Source organism: Vollenhovia emeryi, unplaced genomic scaffold (genome assembly GCF_000949405.1).
Source record: "Vollenhovia emeryi isolate VEMERY1.0 unplaced genomic scaffold, V.emery_V1.0 DF939205.1, whole genome shotgun sequence".
NCBI classification, from domain to species: Eukaryota; Metazoa; Arthropoda; class Insecta; order Hymenoptera; family Formicidae; genus Vollenhovia; species Vollenhovia emeryi.
In genome coordinates this window covers 293,922-309,444 of record NW_011967161.1, presented here as the reverse complement: position 1 = coordinate 309,444, position 15,523 = coordinate 293,922, and the positions used below count along the sequence as shown (strand labels likewise).

The 15,523-nt window shown below is 43.9% G+C and overlaps 3 protein-coding genes across 3 annotated transcripts; all 3 read left to right on the top strand.

Moving 5' to 3' along the window:
- Window positions 1–954: 954 nt before the first annotated feature.
- On the top strand, window positions 955–2,596 carry LOC105561551 (ribonuclease kappa-B). The gene is made up of 2 exons (XM_012011622.1): window positions 955–1,249; window positions 1,922–2,596. The coding sequence occupies exons 1-2, from the start codon at window positions 1,181–1,183 to the stop codon at window positions 2,147–2,149; spliced, it is 297 nt and encodes a 98-aa protein (XP_011867012.1). The 5' UTR covers window positions 955–1,180; the 3' UTR covers window positions 2,150–2,596.
- A 784-nt stretch (window positions 2,597–3,380) lies between these two features.
- Window positions 3,381–7,680, top strand: LOC105561550 (major facilitator superfamily domain-containing protein 12-like). Its single transcript, XM_012011621.1, has 8 exons — window positions 3,381–3,939; window positions 3,998–4,412; window positions 5,283–5,490; window positions 5,619–5,827; window positions 6,363–6,725; window positions 6,805–6,961; window positions 7,064–7,185; window positions 7,279–7,680. Exons 2-8 carry the CDS (start codon window positions 4,112–4,114, stop codon window positions 7,383–7,385), a joined length of 1,467 nt encoding a protein of 488 aa, XP_011867011.1. The 5' UTR covers window positions 3,381–3,939; window positions 3,998–4,111; the 3' UTR covers window positions 7,386–7,680.
- Window positions 7,681–8,233: 553 nt separating this feature from the next.
- On the top strand, window positions 8,234–14,613 carry LOC105561548 (serologically defined colon cancer antigen 8 homolog). Its single transcript, XM_012011619.1, has 9 exons — window positions 8,234–9,654; window positions 10,048–10,185; window positions 10,806–11,139; window positions 11,245–12,019; window positions 12,118–12,356; window positions 12,890–13,001; window positions 13,217–13,334; window positions 13,863–13,939; window positions 14,037–14,613. Exons 1-9 carry the CDS (start codon window positions 9,449–9,451, stop codon window positions 14,516–14,518), a joined length of 2,481 nt encoding a protein of 826 aa, XP_011867009.1. The 5' UTR covers window positions 8,234–9,448; the 3' UTR covers window positions 14,519–14,613.
- The last annotated feature ends 910 nt before the right edge of the window (window positions 14,614–15,523 follow it).

Sequence of the window (15,523 nt, the reverse complement as noted above, 5' to 3'; positions counted from 1 at the left end):
CTCCAGCATCCCCTTAAAACAGGAAGTAAATAGAGGAAGTACGCCGTGAACGGCCGAAAAGATATTATTTTGATGGCTAATTCTACGAGTGAACGACTGTTCGGATTTCTATTCAGTGAGACGCAGGAGAGCAGTGACGAAGAGGAAGAATTAGCCGAGGCGTTTTTACTGGAAGCCCATACGTGGTCTCCGTCGAGGAAAGCTGTGCGAATTGAAGGTTATGTGGAGAATTCACAGTCCCAAGATTTAATACAAAACAATTCCGTGAACATTATCGAATGCTGCTTAGCACATTTGAACTAGTATAGAAAATCGTCTCGGGCCTATTTTATTTGCGCGTGTAACCAATTTTTGGGGCAAAATGTTCATTGCTTCTTCCTGCATTCAACCGCAATGATTTGCAGTTTGAAGGTTGAGGCAAAAATTTCTGATTGGTCAACTCTTTGACTATATAATCATGGACTGCTAGTTGCCTCCACTTTGCCTGGTCTAACACGTAATCAACATCACGAGTGCCGCCATAGGATAAATGGCAGAAAATCGAAACACTAAGTCAGATTTAATGGTAAAACAGGGCAGAAGACAGAGATAGAATATAGCTTATGTCGTGCTGTTTTATCATGTTTATCAGAGTTCAGAACCAATTATATTATAATTGCTATATTCTATCTCTGTCTTCTGTCCTGTTTTACCATTAAATTTGACTTAGTGTTTTGATTTTCTGCCATTTATCCTATGGTGGCGCTCGTGATGTTGATTACAGCCTGAATGCGGCAACTAGCAGTCCATGATTATATAGTCAAAGGGTCAACTCGGTAGTTCGGGCCACTTCTGATTGGTTGACACCGCGCGTCCACCGGATTGCTTCACCTTGTATCTTTGCACCATGGCACGGCCTATCGATACCGCGCGGATATATCGCTCGAGAGTCGCCGCGGCGACCTATCGGGATCGAGATTGATCGAGATCGATCGAGATCGCCGAGCGTCACATGATTACAAACCCTCGTCGCGGTGGATGACTACGGGCGGGCGATCGGCCGAGGATATTGGCGAACGCGGAGCACTCGGGACACTCCGTTCACGCTCGCGGCTGATTATCGAGCGTCCGCGCGTGACAACGTACGGGCCGTAGCTTGGTTAAATCCGACCACCCCGCGCGGACGATCTCGTCGACCAGGATGAAGGTCTGCGGGCCCAAGTACGCTCTGTGCGGCCTAGTGCTGTCCGTCTGGGGCATATTCCAACTGGTGAGAGAAATCACGCTTTCCGCAGACGCATTTCTTCATGCGCAGCCGAAAATTTCGGGAGCAGTTCGCTCCCTGGTCGAGTTTGTCGGAGACCAATTTCGCCGTTGACGTTTGCTACAAATTTTGTCGTTCGAACGCCAGTAGAGAGTCTTTCACGAGGGGGTCAATTCTGTATCTCGCACCGTAGCGAAGGTGCCGAAAGTGAGCAGCTTTGTCTCTTTCTAAGGGGACAGTTGGAAAGAGACAAAGCTGCTCACTTCTAGCATGTTCACTGTGTCGCAGGATCTAGAATCGACCCCCAGAATCTGGGTGTCAATTCTGTATCTTGCACTATGGTAAAAATGCGAAAAGTGAAATATAGACCGACCGTCCCTTCAGAAAGAGATAGAGCCGCTCACTTCTAGCATTTGCACCACGTTGCAAGATACAGACTTGACCTTCTGATGGCAGGACTGATTGCAGAAACCGGGCAGAATCTGCCTCTTCGTAGACACTTGAACGACGTGTTTCAATTAAGTGGCTACGAAATGACGGATTCTGCTGGATTTCTGTCGGCAGTTAATGAAACGCGAACGCAACGTTGACGCCGGTTAACGCCAGTCTACCGCAATACGATGGAAACTGTGGATAACCCGCCAGGTTTAGAGCTTTTGTTCTCCTTTTCGTCCCTAGCTCTTCATGGGCATATTTTTCTACGTCCGGAGCGTGGCGCTGGTGGAGGATCTGCCGTTAGGCGAGAAGGCCAACTTCACCTCGCTGGAGGAGTTCTACAAAATAGTCGACCGGGGTTACACGCAGAACGCGTACAACTGCTGGATCGCCGCGTGCATTTACGTTCTCACCTTCCTCTTCTCCGGCCACCAGTTCTACCTCAACTCCAGGTCGTCCCTCAGCGTGTAAGCGGAGACGGAATGACGCTGCACAACGACGCCGACGTGCGTTCGATTTGTAATAATGTACTTCTAGGAAGAGATCCGGGTTTTGAATTTACTTTCAAGCTTGCGCCATACAGTTACCCCACACTCAAGTTGTTATCCAAATGCAATCCAAATGGAATGCCTGTATTCCAAGTGTTTGTACGAGCGCAGAGGATGTATTTTTCGTCACGTACGCGCGCGTTATTCATATTTCCATCAGTGTACATTATATATGCATAATATATATATATATACTAATATAGCTGAAGACACAGAAGGATACAAGGGAGATCGTGTAACTCGCGGTGGTCTTACTATGTTGGAATTGGTTTTATTCGTCGGTAGCAATGTATTTCAGTCGCGTCTAAATTCCGCTTGTATTGTTAGCGTATTGTTAATATGATTAATAAATTAATCCTAAAGAGAATAATCTTAAGAGTCGCCAGCAGTAATTAACAACATCGGCGACATTTATCGACCGTATCTGGCAATTTTAGTAATACAGAAAATTTATTGCGAAAAGTATTACCTCGGCCAGAGTTTGAACCTGGACCTGCCTGCTCTCTAGGCGGGCGTCTCGACCAGTTCGACCGCTGAGGCGTGGTTGAACCGCCCGCCTAGAGAAAAGGCAGGCCCAGAGGTTCAAACCCTGGCTGAGGTAATACTTTTCGCAATAAATTCTCTGTATTACTAAAATTGCCAGATACGGTCAATAAATATCGCCGATGTTATTAATCCTAAACCTAGAATAACATTCGTTCCTCCAACGTGTGGCAATGGCATTTGTTCTCTCGAACGGATTAAGCATCGTGCTGCGACGTGTCGACTTGACTTTCTGTATTTTTTATCCTAGAAAGTGCGTTGCTGCAAAGCATCCATCGACGTATCGCGGTTGTTTCCTAGCGTCGTCCGCGCTGCTGATACAGTAATCGCTTCCCGGACAGCGTGCAAGGGACATCTATCGAGACGTTACCGAGTTGTCTCGTTGGACGTGTACACGCTGAAAGATGTCTTGATGATATCTTTACGGCATTTTTTAGGTACGTGCGTTATCTGGATTGCTCCGATCTCTCTCTCTCTCTCTCTCATCTTTATGGTAGGCGAGGTTTCAATTGTATCCGGTCCTGGCAAACCCGGAGAGGCGCGGCTTTGACCCTTTCGCGGCCGAGTTACCTTACTTTTTTTTTTCTAATTTTGCACGCGGGACGCGTCCTCGCGAAAAAAGGGTTGCAGCGGAGATCCATTTAATCCGACTTACACCTGTTTCTACCAACGCAGTTTAACTTTAATCTCGGTTCAACTTGCTTTGTATCTTTTTCTAGTGAATTGGAAAAGGACAAGAAGCAATTCGAGCCGAGATTAAAGTTAATCCGCATTGGCAGAAACATTAGTCGGCGGAGGAACGCGGGTGAAACGCGTTCCCCCGAGACCGCGCCGTCGTCCTCCGCCCACAAGGCGTGCACGGAGTGAGAGCGAGTCACATGACTGCGCGCCGCGTGTCCGTCGCGGCAACGAGGTCACGTCACGCGGCATGCGTCACGGCTGCTGTCACCGCAGGCGGACACGAAGCGGCACGGCATGACGCTCTGGAGAGATTCGGCAGGTTAGGACACCGATGCCCGCCGCTCTGTATCTCGCAGCACCTTTGACTCCGATAAACGGCCCCCGATTTTCGTTGGCGCAACGTCGGACGGGCGGGCGGGCGACGTAACGCGACGGCGATCTGACGCGGCGTCCTTCGTCCCGTCGTCCTCGCCGGATCACGTGCGCACGGTATGTATAATTTACTGTACCGAGTACTGTCCTTCGGTAATCAACGGGGTCGTTGCAGGAGTCTGGAGACCCTTCCATCCCGCGTTGACGAGGGATCCGCGCGAGGGTGAGGGAAGGTCGCGTCTCGCGAGAGGAGCCCAGAGCCGTTTATGCCCAGCGACGAGCCGTCACGATGGAGCCCGGCAGCTCGACGGACGATTACGCGGAGATAATACGGAAGCTGCCTCTCTACTTGAGACTGGCCTACGGCACCGGGCATGTGCTCAACGACATCTGCGCTTCCATGTGGTTCACGTATCTGCTGGTCTTCTTTCACCTGGTGCTCGGTTTCGATCCGGCTCTGGCCGGCGTGGTGCTACTGATCGGCCAGGTAGCGGACGCCCTGGTCACCCCGTTCGTCGGCTTTCAATCGGACAGGAACGACGACTTCTGGCTGTGCCGATACGGCAGAAGGAAGACCTGGCACTTGTTAGGTATTGCTCCCAGTCGTGTTATCTTCCGTCCACTTGTCTTGTCTGGCTGTGTTATCTTATCTTGGCCAGCAAGCGAAGTGTTGGCGTTGTGTTGGCAAGGCTCAAGCAGACGCGAGTGGAACGCTAGATTGGCATTGATTGCGCCCGCATTGAGCTCATTGTTTTGTTAACAGAGCCCGTCAACACGATCTGGCAGCAGATAAGAAGCCAATAGAAAAAGTCAACGGAAGCTGACGTGTCTCGACCACTTAAACGATATGTCCCGTTTAAATCGTTAGGGAGTGGCGTTCTGCTTGGCTTCTATTGGCGATCCCTGGCGAAAATGACAAGCTTTATAAAGCGTTGATAACCGTTAAATGAAGGTTTTTTAAAAGTTCATACGCTTTCAAACTTTATGAGAATGCTTACACAACGCCGCTGCGTTTTGAACGCTTTCAGAACGCTTACAAAATACTGTGTATAACGTTTCATAAAAGTTCTACAACGCTAAGTTAAAAAATGCTATATACAAACGTCTCCTAAACGACGCAGCGTTGCAATTTCCGCTCTACAAATTCTCTATCGACTGTTTCTAAACTCTCAACGAACTCCTGCAAACGCTATATACAAGCACTTATGAAACGTTTTATTTTCGCCAGGGATCTACTGTCAAACTGTATCGGCGGGACATGAGTTCAATGCAAACGCGTTGGCCAATGCCAGTTTGCCACGATATTCTGTAAATTTGTTGTTGTATTTCGTTAGCGTAGATTCTGCCGACACTTCGCCAACAAGACTCGTAGCAATTCATTTTGCAAAATCTCCCAACAGTTTCGATTATCTGGACATGCTTTTTGTCCCGCAGCACCGCAATAATCGTTTACTTTGCAGGCACTATTTGCGTATTATTGGGATTCCCGTTTATATTCTCGCAGTGCATAGGCTGCGAGAGTGCGCATCAATACGCACAGCTAGTTTACTACGCCGCCTTTGTAGTGATTTTCCAATTTGGTTGGGCAGCGGTACAGATATCGCACCTGGCCTTAGTCCCAGAGCTTACGCCCGCCGAGCACGAGAGGACCGAACTCATAGCTATAAGGTAATTGCGGAAAGTCTTTGGAGTGTGCAACACTTTGTTCGATAAGAAGATAATGTCCTGTTGTATTGAATGGAAAAAGATAATATGTGCATACGAAACGAAATCTCTAATCCTGTTATATTGCATAGGTTCACATTCACCGTCTTCTCCAATGTTCTCGTCTACTGTATTATGTGGGGCGTATTACACATAACGAGCGATCAGTACGACACTCAGATTGGACCTAATGACATTCACAAATTTCAGAAAGTCGTTCTAATTGGAATGATAACTGGATTGGTAGCATCCATAGTCTTTCATGTTATTGTTAAGGAAAGCGCTAATGGCAGCGCTAATGGTAAAACGAAACACAGTTAATTCAATGTTATACACGCACAGTGGTGGACGGATTGGTTGCGACACTTTGTTTTAGCGAGCTTAGGAACGTGCATTTAGATTCAGGGTTACGTTCTAAAATCTTCTCCGAGGAATGTTTCACTCGACGGCCATTCCGAAAGCACCTTGAGTGTTTTCGATCGATTTCTCAAGTAAAATTTTCCTCAGAAAAAATCTTTTGGAACGCAAACCTGAGGGTCAATTCTGTATCTTACACTACAGTAAAAATGCTAAAAGTTAGTAGCTTTCTCAGCGAGAAATGACTCGTCAATCGACAAATCATTTCTCACGGGGTTGTTTGTCTCTTTCTAACTGTCCCCTTAGAGAAAGAGACTAAGCCGCTCGCTCTTAGCATTTTTACTATATCGTAAGATACAGAATTGACGCCCTAAATTCAAATACGCGCTCCTCAACTCATAAAAAAAAAGTGCCGCAACCATCGCTGTGCGTGTCAAACAATGTATGTCGAACAAATAACGAATTCGATGTCTTTTCAGCTAGCTCTCTGGATCGAAATGCCAGGCCAGCATCAGTATTATTGAGAGATGCGAGATTGTATCAAGTAGCGTTCGTCTACATGCTTACGCGACTGTTTAATAATTTGTGCCAAATATACATACCCCTATATTTACACGAGACACTGAATATGCCTGCGACATCTCTGGCTTATATACCGCTGACAATGTATCTGAGTAGTTTTCTCACGTCTTTAATCATAGAGAGGCTTAATACAAAATGGGGTCGAAAAGTCGCGTATTCTATCGGTGCTCTACTTGCGATATGCGCCTGCACGTGGATACAATTTGGCAATGGCGATGTATATATTAAATATCAGATCTACGCTGTGGCTGTGTTATTAGGTAATCCGTCGTATACAAAGTTTTGTAATCGGACATAATACAAAAATATGTGAGATCTTATTTTATCGCAATGCTTCAGGTGCTGCTGGTGCAATAATGTTAGTGACTAGTCTCGGTGTTACTGCTGACCTGATAGGAAAAAATACTGAGAGCGGTGCCTTTGCTTACGGAGTTATGAGCTTTACGGACAAACTTAGCAACGGCCTGGTGGTTATGCTGATTCAATACTTAGTAAAGTTAGTGAGAACATCTGACATATACATATAAAGCTTGAATTCTTATTACTTGAAAAGTCATAAATTGAAAGAAGCTCCACTCCAACTGTACCTGTCTTTCAGGCACTGTTCGTCGGGTTATACTAATTATTACTACAGAGACATTCTTACATATGTCTGTGGCGCGTCTGCGGCATTTGCTTTACTGATGATCTTGTACATCAAACCGTTTTCCCGTACCATGGGTATGTTTCAAATGCATTTCTTTTAGTAACATACGTATATGACAATAATTACAAATCAATGTTCAACCATGTAAATATGCAAAATTCTTTTAGTCTTCGATACATTACACAACGATGACGATGAAGGTTTCATAGAAACTCCAAATGCGATCGACGGAAACTCCTCTTCAAACCAATCTCAAGCCAGTGCACATGCGTAATCTGATCTACAATTTATAAATCAATAATATACGGAATTTACAGATTGGTATTTATTAAGAGAAAATAAGTGATAATTGCTGTATGGGCTATGATATGTGATGTATAGTAACCGAATTACTATCTTTTTTACTTGAGATCGCCGATATTATTGTTAACATTATTACAGCTTTATATATTTTAATAATATAGATATTGAAATTTATTTTATGTTTTATTAACAGATTTATTATAACGAGACTATTGTAAAGATTATTGTAAACGATTTTTAAATATAAATATTTAAAATTTTTTATATTATTGTCACTTTAATACGATTGAATATACGTGCATACATTGTACTTTAAAGGTAAGGGCACTCATTTATTTGAGACCCATATATTGCACCTCGTCACGCAAAGCAATAGAAGCTTGGGGAGCAATTTAAACTTCATATTGAATCGATTACTTTATTCTCGAGTTAATTCTGTCTTATGTTTTTCCGTATGTTTCGTTTTTCCTTTGTTTTTATTCTATTTCTATTATGTGAAGATTGACATAATGTTATTATAAGTACAGTTAAAAAATTGAGAAATAATTGAGTTAATATAAGACGTAAGTAATACAAGAAAATTTCGTTGTTATTTTAAGATATTTAAAAGTTTATTGAAATCTCTCAAGAAATAAAATTGACAGTCCCTGTCTTACACTATACAAACATTTGGTTACTTTTAATCAGAAATTAAGGATATTTTTATACTAAATTTAAAATAATATTTTATTTCATTGTTCTCAGATATTTAAAAGTAAAAAGTAAGCCGTTTCGTCGTAGCAAAATATTTGAAAGTTTGTAGAAGTCTTTCCAAGAAACAAAATTAATATCTCATGCCATAATTGTGTACAAACATTTATTTATCTTTGATCAGAGATTAAGAGTGGTCTCGTACGGATTTAAAATAGTATTTCATTTTATTACAGTGTAATGAGACATCTAATGTTTCCGATTTCGACTTTGGTTTCTGATCCATTCATCTGAGCCTTTCTCTCGTATTCGTTTTTGACATACAGGTATCTTATTTTTTTATTTGTGTACTGATCTCTTTAACGATCGGTGATATCTTAACTTTTTAAATTCTAATTTAAATTCTGAGGAACATTTTGTACATAGTTTATACCTTCAAATTATATTTTTAAAAGTTTGAGTTTTTTTGATAACAGATCTGCTCGGAAACTACCTGCAGCCTCCTTGAATAAACTATATTTCTCAGTTGCTGTTTTGTATACCATGCTGCTACTTTTTAATAGTATTATAAACATTTATAATTCACAACGTAACACGTAATTCCCTACACAATTCAATAACAAATTGCAAATTAAGAACTGGGCAAAACGAGCAAAGAGAGAGAGAGAGAGAGAGAGCCGCAAATAAAAAATAATTTATGGCCTCGGTGTTATAAACCCCTAAATTGTAATACGGTTCCACGGCTTCGGCCGGACTGAAGAAAGGAGCTACGAAACAATTACCGGGGGTCTCGGTAATTTAATACAAATCCCCTGTCCCTGATAATTATCCTCTTCAATAGAAATTGTTCTCCTTTAAATGCTTCCTCGACGAAAACTTGGTTCCCGCGAACGTCGTTCGCGCATTGTTGATCAATTCTGTTTCCATAGGAATTCTCCAACGGGACATGAAAGGAGCGATGTCAGGGAGCGATAGCACCAGCGTTCGCCCACCCTCGTCTCCTCTCGTCGTTAGCGAAGTTATGCCCTATCACCGAGGTATGCCTGCCGGGTTAATAAGTCACGGAACGCGTACACGTCGGTGGTGGTACGACGGCGGTACCACGGCGGTGCCGCTTGTCCCCGCCAAGGGGCCCGTAAAGGGTTGGATGGTACCATCGCACGCGATCCACCACCAGGCTCCTCCAGTTACAACGCTGATGCGCCGTTCGATTTTCCTTCGTCGGCTTCTCCCGGCCGAGGGGAGGAAACGTACGTAACATCGATTGGCCGCTCGGCCGACCGGGGCGCGTTCTTAGAGGGTCGAAGCGAAGAGCTGCCTGATAAGGGGTAGAACGCGCTCAGAATGCTGGCGGCGAACAGCGCCTACGGTTGCCGCGACTGCCATCCCTTCGTACCTGGCAGCGCGACGAGTATCGCGACTGTCGGCCATCCGGGTGCGGCGCGTCCCAAGTTCTTCCCGAGGATCACCGCCAGATTGAAAACGTCACCCGGCCTAGGTGGTTACGCGGACCCGGCGTGCGTCGCACGTATGAAGCGCCTGAAGAACAGGTGAAGTTGGAAGTTATTTATATTCATTTGATTAAGAGGGAGTCCATTTTTTTTGTGTGTGCCTGTGGGCGACGTAATAGTGATTAGAGGAAAGTCTCCTATTATGAGATACGAGTCCATTGTGAGATAGTAGGTTTTCAACGTCCAAATTCAATGGCAAATCTTTTTTCGCAACGATTACGCGATCTAACGATCAATTTTCCACTAAACAGATTTCACTCCAAGGGCAGTAAAGTCTTGGTGGAACCAGCGGATGTGATGCCTATTAATTTAGCAGAAACTCCGCTACCTCGTATTGGGAGCCTATCTCGTGATCGGGGACACTTTCGTCTATAATTCAAATAAAATGATTTTTTAACAAAAGTCTTAACCGACTCTACGATTATTTTGTAGAAAAACAAATGCAGCTTCAAAGTTGGATCTAAGCAAGAGGAAACCGGCGGATTATATGGAGCTGGCATATAGAGAAGCTATCTCGAAACTGAAGTATCTGCTAGCAGAATCGTACGCTCCAACGGGAATGTCCGGAACGTGAGTTGATCAAAAAGGCAGAGTGTACAGTTAAATGATTAGAGTCGAGATACCTGAAATAAAATTAAAAAGAAGATAATAAACTCGTATCTCTTATACATCTATTGTACATTTTTACGGGATAAAATTCGGGAAAATTGACACAGATTGCAGGGCAGAATTGTGATCAATTATCATTAATCAATAATAACTTATATGTACTTGTGTGAATATTTAAGTAACACTTTTACTTTAAGAGGCCTGTTAAAATTTAATTTTGTACCGACTGTACAATGAGGGCAATATTCTCTGGTATTATTATTTAACAGACTTTAAAATATCTTTCTTGCCTCTCCTCTTCATCCTTAGTTCTTTCTCTTCTCCCCCCCCCCCTCTTTCACTCTCTCTGTTTCCCGCCCGAATTATTTCATAAGTAATTTACTGTCAATTACTTTTGGCACGTATCCCCGTTTAAAATGTTAACTAGAATACGATCGGATTACATTGGATTACATGCAATTTCAATGTAAATAAATAAGAGTTTTGTAATCTAATGTAATCTGATGATATTCTATCTTATTTTAAACAGGGATTTTATCCTGCGAATATAGCAAAGTAAAATGAGAATAATTTCTATGCAGGAAGCAGCGAAGTATTCGTAGCATATATAAAAGCAGTAATCCGCGAATCAGTGAGTCTGGAGAGGACACCGATGATCAAAGCCTGATCAGCGATAGCTTCCGAAGAAAGGATCTCTCCAGAAACGCGGCTTTAAATACCTATCCACCTCTCTCGAAAACTATTCAGTCGTCAAAAGCGTACAGTAATATAGCACTGTCAAGGGCCGATCTTCAGTCCATTCCCCCGGAGTTAACGTCCTTCATCGAACGGCAGGAGGATTATATCGAACAGTTGGAACGGGAGTCTCAATACTGCAGAGACGAGCTGATCAATCTGTTGAGCAAAGTTCGCGAGGTATAACTTTCTTTCAAATTAACGCGATCAGAGACGCCGAGCAGGAGAGGACACGATAAAGTGTTTTTTTCTTTTAATCGCTTCAACTGTCATGGCTCTTCGCAGGTCGTAGCTGAAAACGAGGCGCTGCACAGCAGGAATCAAGTTGTATTGTCGAAGTGCGTGCTGGATCATAAAGATCACTGCGGGGCGAATCATGAGTGTCACAAGCAAGACGAAGGCGGCCATATTGATAATACATTAGAATGCAAACGGGAGAAGTTCTTGGAAGGGCCCAGTATAATGTTCGAGTCAAGAATTAGTGAGCTCGAGGCGCAATTGACCCAGGCCAAACTGGAGTTGCGAAAGGCGCAGGAGGAGAATCAGGCAAACGTGAAACGCCTGTCCGAGAGTGGTTCGAGCGAGGGCAACGCTGAGTTGAGGGCTGAATTGGACAAGGCCCTACGCGCCAAATACGAGGCCGAGATGAAGCTAGAGGAGTCGCAGAAGCTGCTGTCGGTCGCGCGGGATAAAGAAACCCAGGCGACGCAGAGAGCGAGACGGTCTATGGACGACAGGCAGGAGATCGAGTTCGAGAGGAATCAAAGCGACATGGAGATTCGGAGACTGAAGGACGAGTTGGAGAGGCAGCATGAAAAGCTACGGGAGGCGGCCCAGGACGCGAATAGGCGTATAACCGAGGAGAGGCAGCAAGTGGAGCGCCGATACAATCAGCAAATCGAGCAGCTCACCGCCGACGTCGCGACCAATTGGGAAACCACCAATAAATCTCAGTTGGAGTCTGAGAAGCAGCGGCGTGAGATAAACGAGCTGAGACGAGAATTATCTCAGAAACAAGCCGCCATGGACAATCTGAAGAAAGAGTTGCAGAATAAGATATGTAAGTTTGACATTTGAGAAGTAAACTTTCAAAGCCGTAGGATATTTAATTGTTTGCGCGAAGCTGCAAACGAAGAAATATACTTTCCTTTCGTTCAGCCACCTTGCAGAGCGATCTGAGCCAGGCGTTAAGCGAGAAAGACGCGGCGGAACAAGAGGTCCTAACTGGTAAACTGGCGGCCGAACGAAGCGACCGGCAGGCCCGTCAAGAGCAGAGCAGACTGCAAACGGAAATAAATTCGTACAAGCAGCGTCTGGAAAGAGCGGACGCCGACCTGGTGCATTGCAGGCGAGAAAACCTACGACTGTCGGAGCAAATAGCCTCTTTGGAGAAAGAGGTGAATAGCTTGAGTCACTTTATCATGTGTATTATCAAGTAGATCATGCGGACCCAAAAGTTTCCGGAATTGTCTTAAAAAGTAGCATTTTCGTATGGATTTTCTTGCCTCTTTCCATAATTTTCTTTTCATTCCATGGCCAATATTGGCCTTACATTGGACCAATGTTTAACCAATGCAAACCAATGCACTGTGCTACTAGGGGATGCTATCTGCAACCCAGTGAGAAATGATTCGAAACGATGTCGAGTCGACATCGACTCTGTCAAATTGACGTCGATTCGACATCGATTGACGAGTCATTTCTCGCTGGGAATGTGATGCCACACGGCAGGCTATTTCGTACCGCAGACCCGAGAGTTTTAGAACTGCACATCACTGGCCTGGCCCCAATTCGCACGGGAGATTTGAATTCCGAAAATTTTTGAATACCCTCTACAGTAATTTAAAAAAAAGAAAAGATTAACATGAAGAATATCTGACACGTGTAATGCGATATTATAATAAAATACGGTTCTCATGTACGTTTTCAGATCAGTATGAGTAAGATTGTACGATCCGAAGAGAGTCGTAACGAAATTACGCCTAGATTGGAAAACGAGAAGGAATTAACGTCCATGATAATGGATATGGAGACTAAGCATGGTAAGATATCGCCCTAGGTATGCCTATGTTAGGTATATTGTCCGTGTAAAAAGTGTTTACTGCTGAAACAAGTTGACTTTAACTTAAGAGTTTGCTATCGTCATGTGTGAGAAATCGGCATGCCGACCCTATATATGCCTAGCATAGGCGGAGATTGAGATTTTAGTTTCAATTAACAATCGCAACAGGCTGACCAAGGCAACGAAATTTCGCAGCTGCCACGGTGGCGGGCCTAGAAGACGCCCTGAGTAATCAGGCAACGCTCGTCTCGAGATTGACCGCCGAATGCCAATCTCTCACACAGCGTTTGGAAGCTAACAATCTTAAACACAAGTATATTCTTAGTTCCGACTCGCAGAGTACCGAATGAGATAAAGCACGTAGCTTCAGGCTGGTCAGACGTTTAGCTAGTTTACAATTAGTGAATTCTCGACTAGCCCAGGCCCGAACGGGGGCAGCTTGATTTACAGTATCTAACACCCGTTGTTGCGCGCGCGTTTATGTACGACGGCAATTAGTAGATAAGAACGCACCACTTCTCACTATATGTACCTGGGGCTATTCTGTGTTGACAGAGGGGGTCGTTGAGAGAGATGCGACAACGGTTGGGCAAACCGCTTCGAGCAAGAAACGTACCGTTAAGGTTGATCTAAAAGTAAAAGTAATTCCGAAAAAGAAGTCCGACACCTCCAAAACGTCTCTATCAGCACAGTAATAGCGAGAGTGTGCCCCAACAAGCAAATGCGATAATTACATTACATTATTACGCTCGATGTGACATTGATTTTCCGCTAATGATATAGTTCAACTCCACCGTTTTGTGCCCCGTATCCGTTAAATCCGTTTACACGTTTATCACAGGGAAGAAATGGCCGGCTTACAGAGCAACATAGAACACTTGTCAAGTAAAATACAGGGCAGCCTTGTAAGTCACGCAGGTATTAATTTTTTCAATTAATTTGCACGCGAATTTACAATTCGAATTTCAGCGCGCACGTCGAGGTTGTACGTCGAGTAACGGGGATCATTTTCCAGGAGGAATTGCTGTGGAAGCTAACGATGATACTGGAGCTTTTCATTATGACGCTACGATGGATTCAGTAGTCCCGCCGAATATCAGCGGGTTGCCGACTGGTGCACCGGTGTCGCAAATGATACATCAGGGATACGACGCGGGAAACGGCCAACTGGTGGCGGACCGAATGCAGGGTGACTTGTATGGCTTGTCGGGCGATCAGATGCACACGGTGCAAAACAACTTTGCACCGAGTACGGCGGAAACTACGGGGGTGTATCAGCAGCAAGAGAACGCTGGTAATAACGAAGAGTACACGGCGAACGATCCGAGCATGGAGGCTTACATGATGGAGCATAATCAGTACGACGAGTACGACCCTTCGCAGTACCCGGAAGAACAGTATGTTCATGGCGACCAGTTCAACGTGACGGCGGACCAGGCGCAAAATAATCAAACTGTCTCTGACATAGCCAGGACCAGTACCGAAACCCTGCACTAACGTATTCTGTATTAATGACGCACATATATGAATATAATATTTGCTCGTGAGCAAGATACATACACGAAGAATATGGAATAAACGCGTAAATCGAATTCGTCAAGTTACTTCGGTTATCTTCAGACCTCCTGAACACGCACATAATTCTCTACTTAGAGATTATTTACTATTATATGTTTGAAATGTAGAACATTAACCCTGGTAGCACAATATTGGGAAATAATGTGAACCTGGTATTTGCAATATTGGTCAGACAATCATATTTGCAATATTCATTAGACTTCTGACCTAGGTGTTTTAAGTAATCTGTCGATAAATGTTCGACTCTGAAATCTCCATATTACACTTGGATGACTGGACAAGAGCGCGATAACTATGGAGATGGAGACAATTTTAAATAAACATTCAGCATTATCACGTCGTGTATCTATGCACATGATAACATTTCGGCACATGTGCATTCAGCGGTTAAATCTCTCCACAACGTTCAGAAAATGTCTATTTTTTCTTCTTCCACGATTAATATAACTTAACTGTTAATTTATGTGAGAATAAATCGATAAATCTCACATCACGAGATCTTTTTGTGGACTTGCTGGATGATATTCGGATTTCGTAATGAGCGACCCCGAAAACCCCTTGGTACAAAGTTTTTAAGAAATAATCTTAAATAACTTGGTCAATAATGAGTTTTTCCGAGAAAATTGCTGTTTCTTCACATTTGTTTATATATAAAACTTTAACAATACATATTAAAGACCATTCAACTTCTTTTTACGTTCTTTTATTGCCAAGATACCCAAAAAATGCAAAAAACCCGACCTAAATGCGTTGATCAGAAATGAAATGGCCAAAAATGCTTCAAAAGGTTCAAGCGGGGAGCGCGCACTTTTGCACAAGTGCACAAGCATATGCATGACGAATTTGATTGGCCCATTTCCTTGTGCATTTGCTTATAGACCAATCAAATTCGTCATGCATATGCTTGTGCACTTGTGCAAAAGT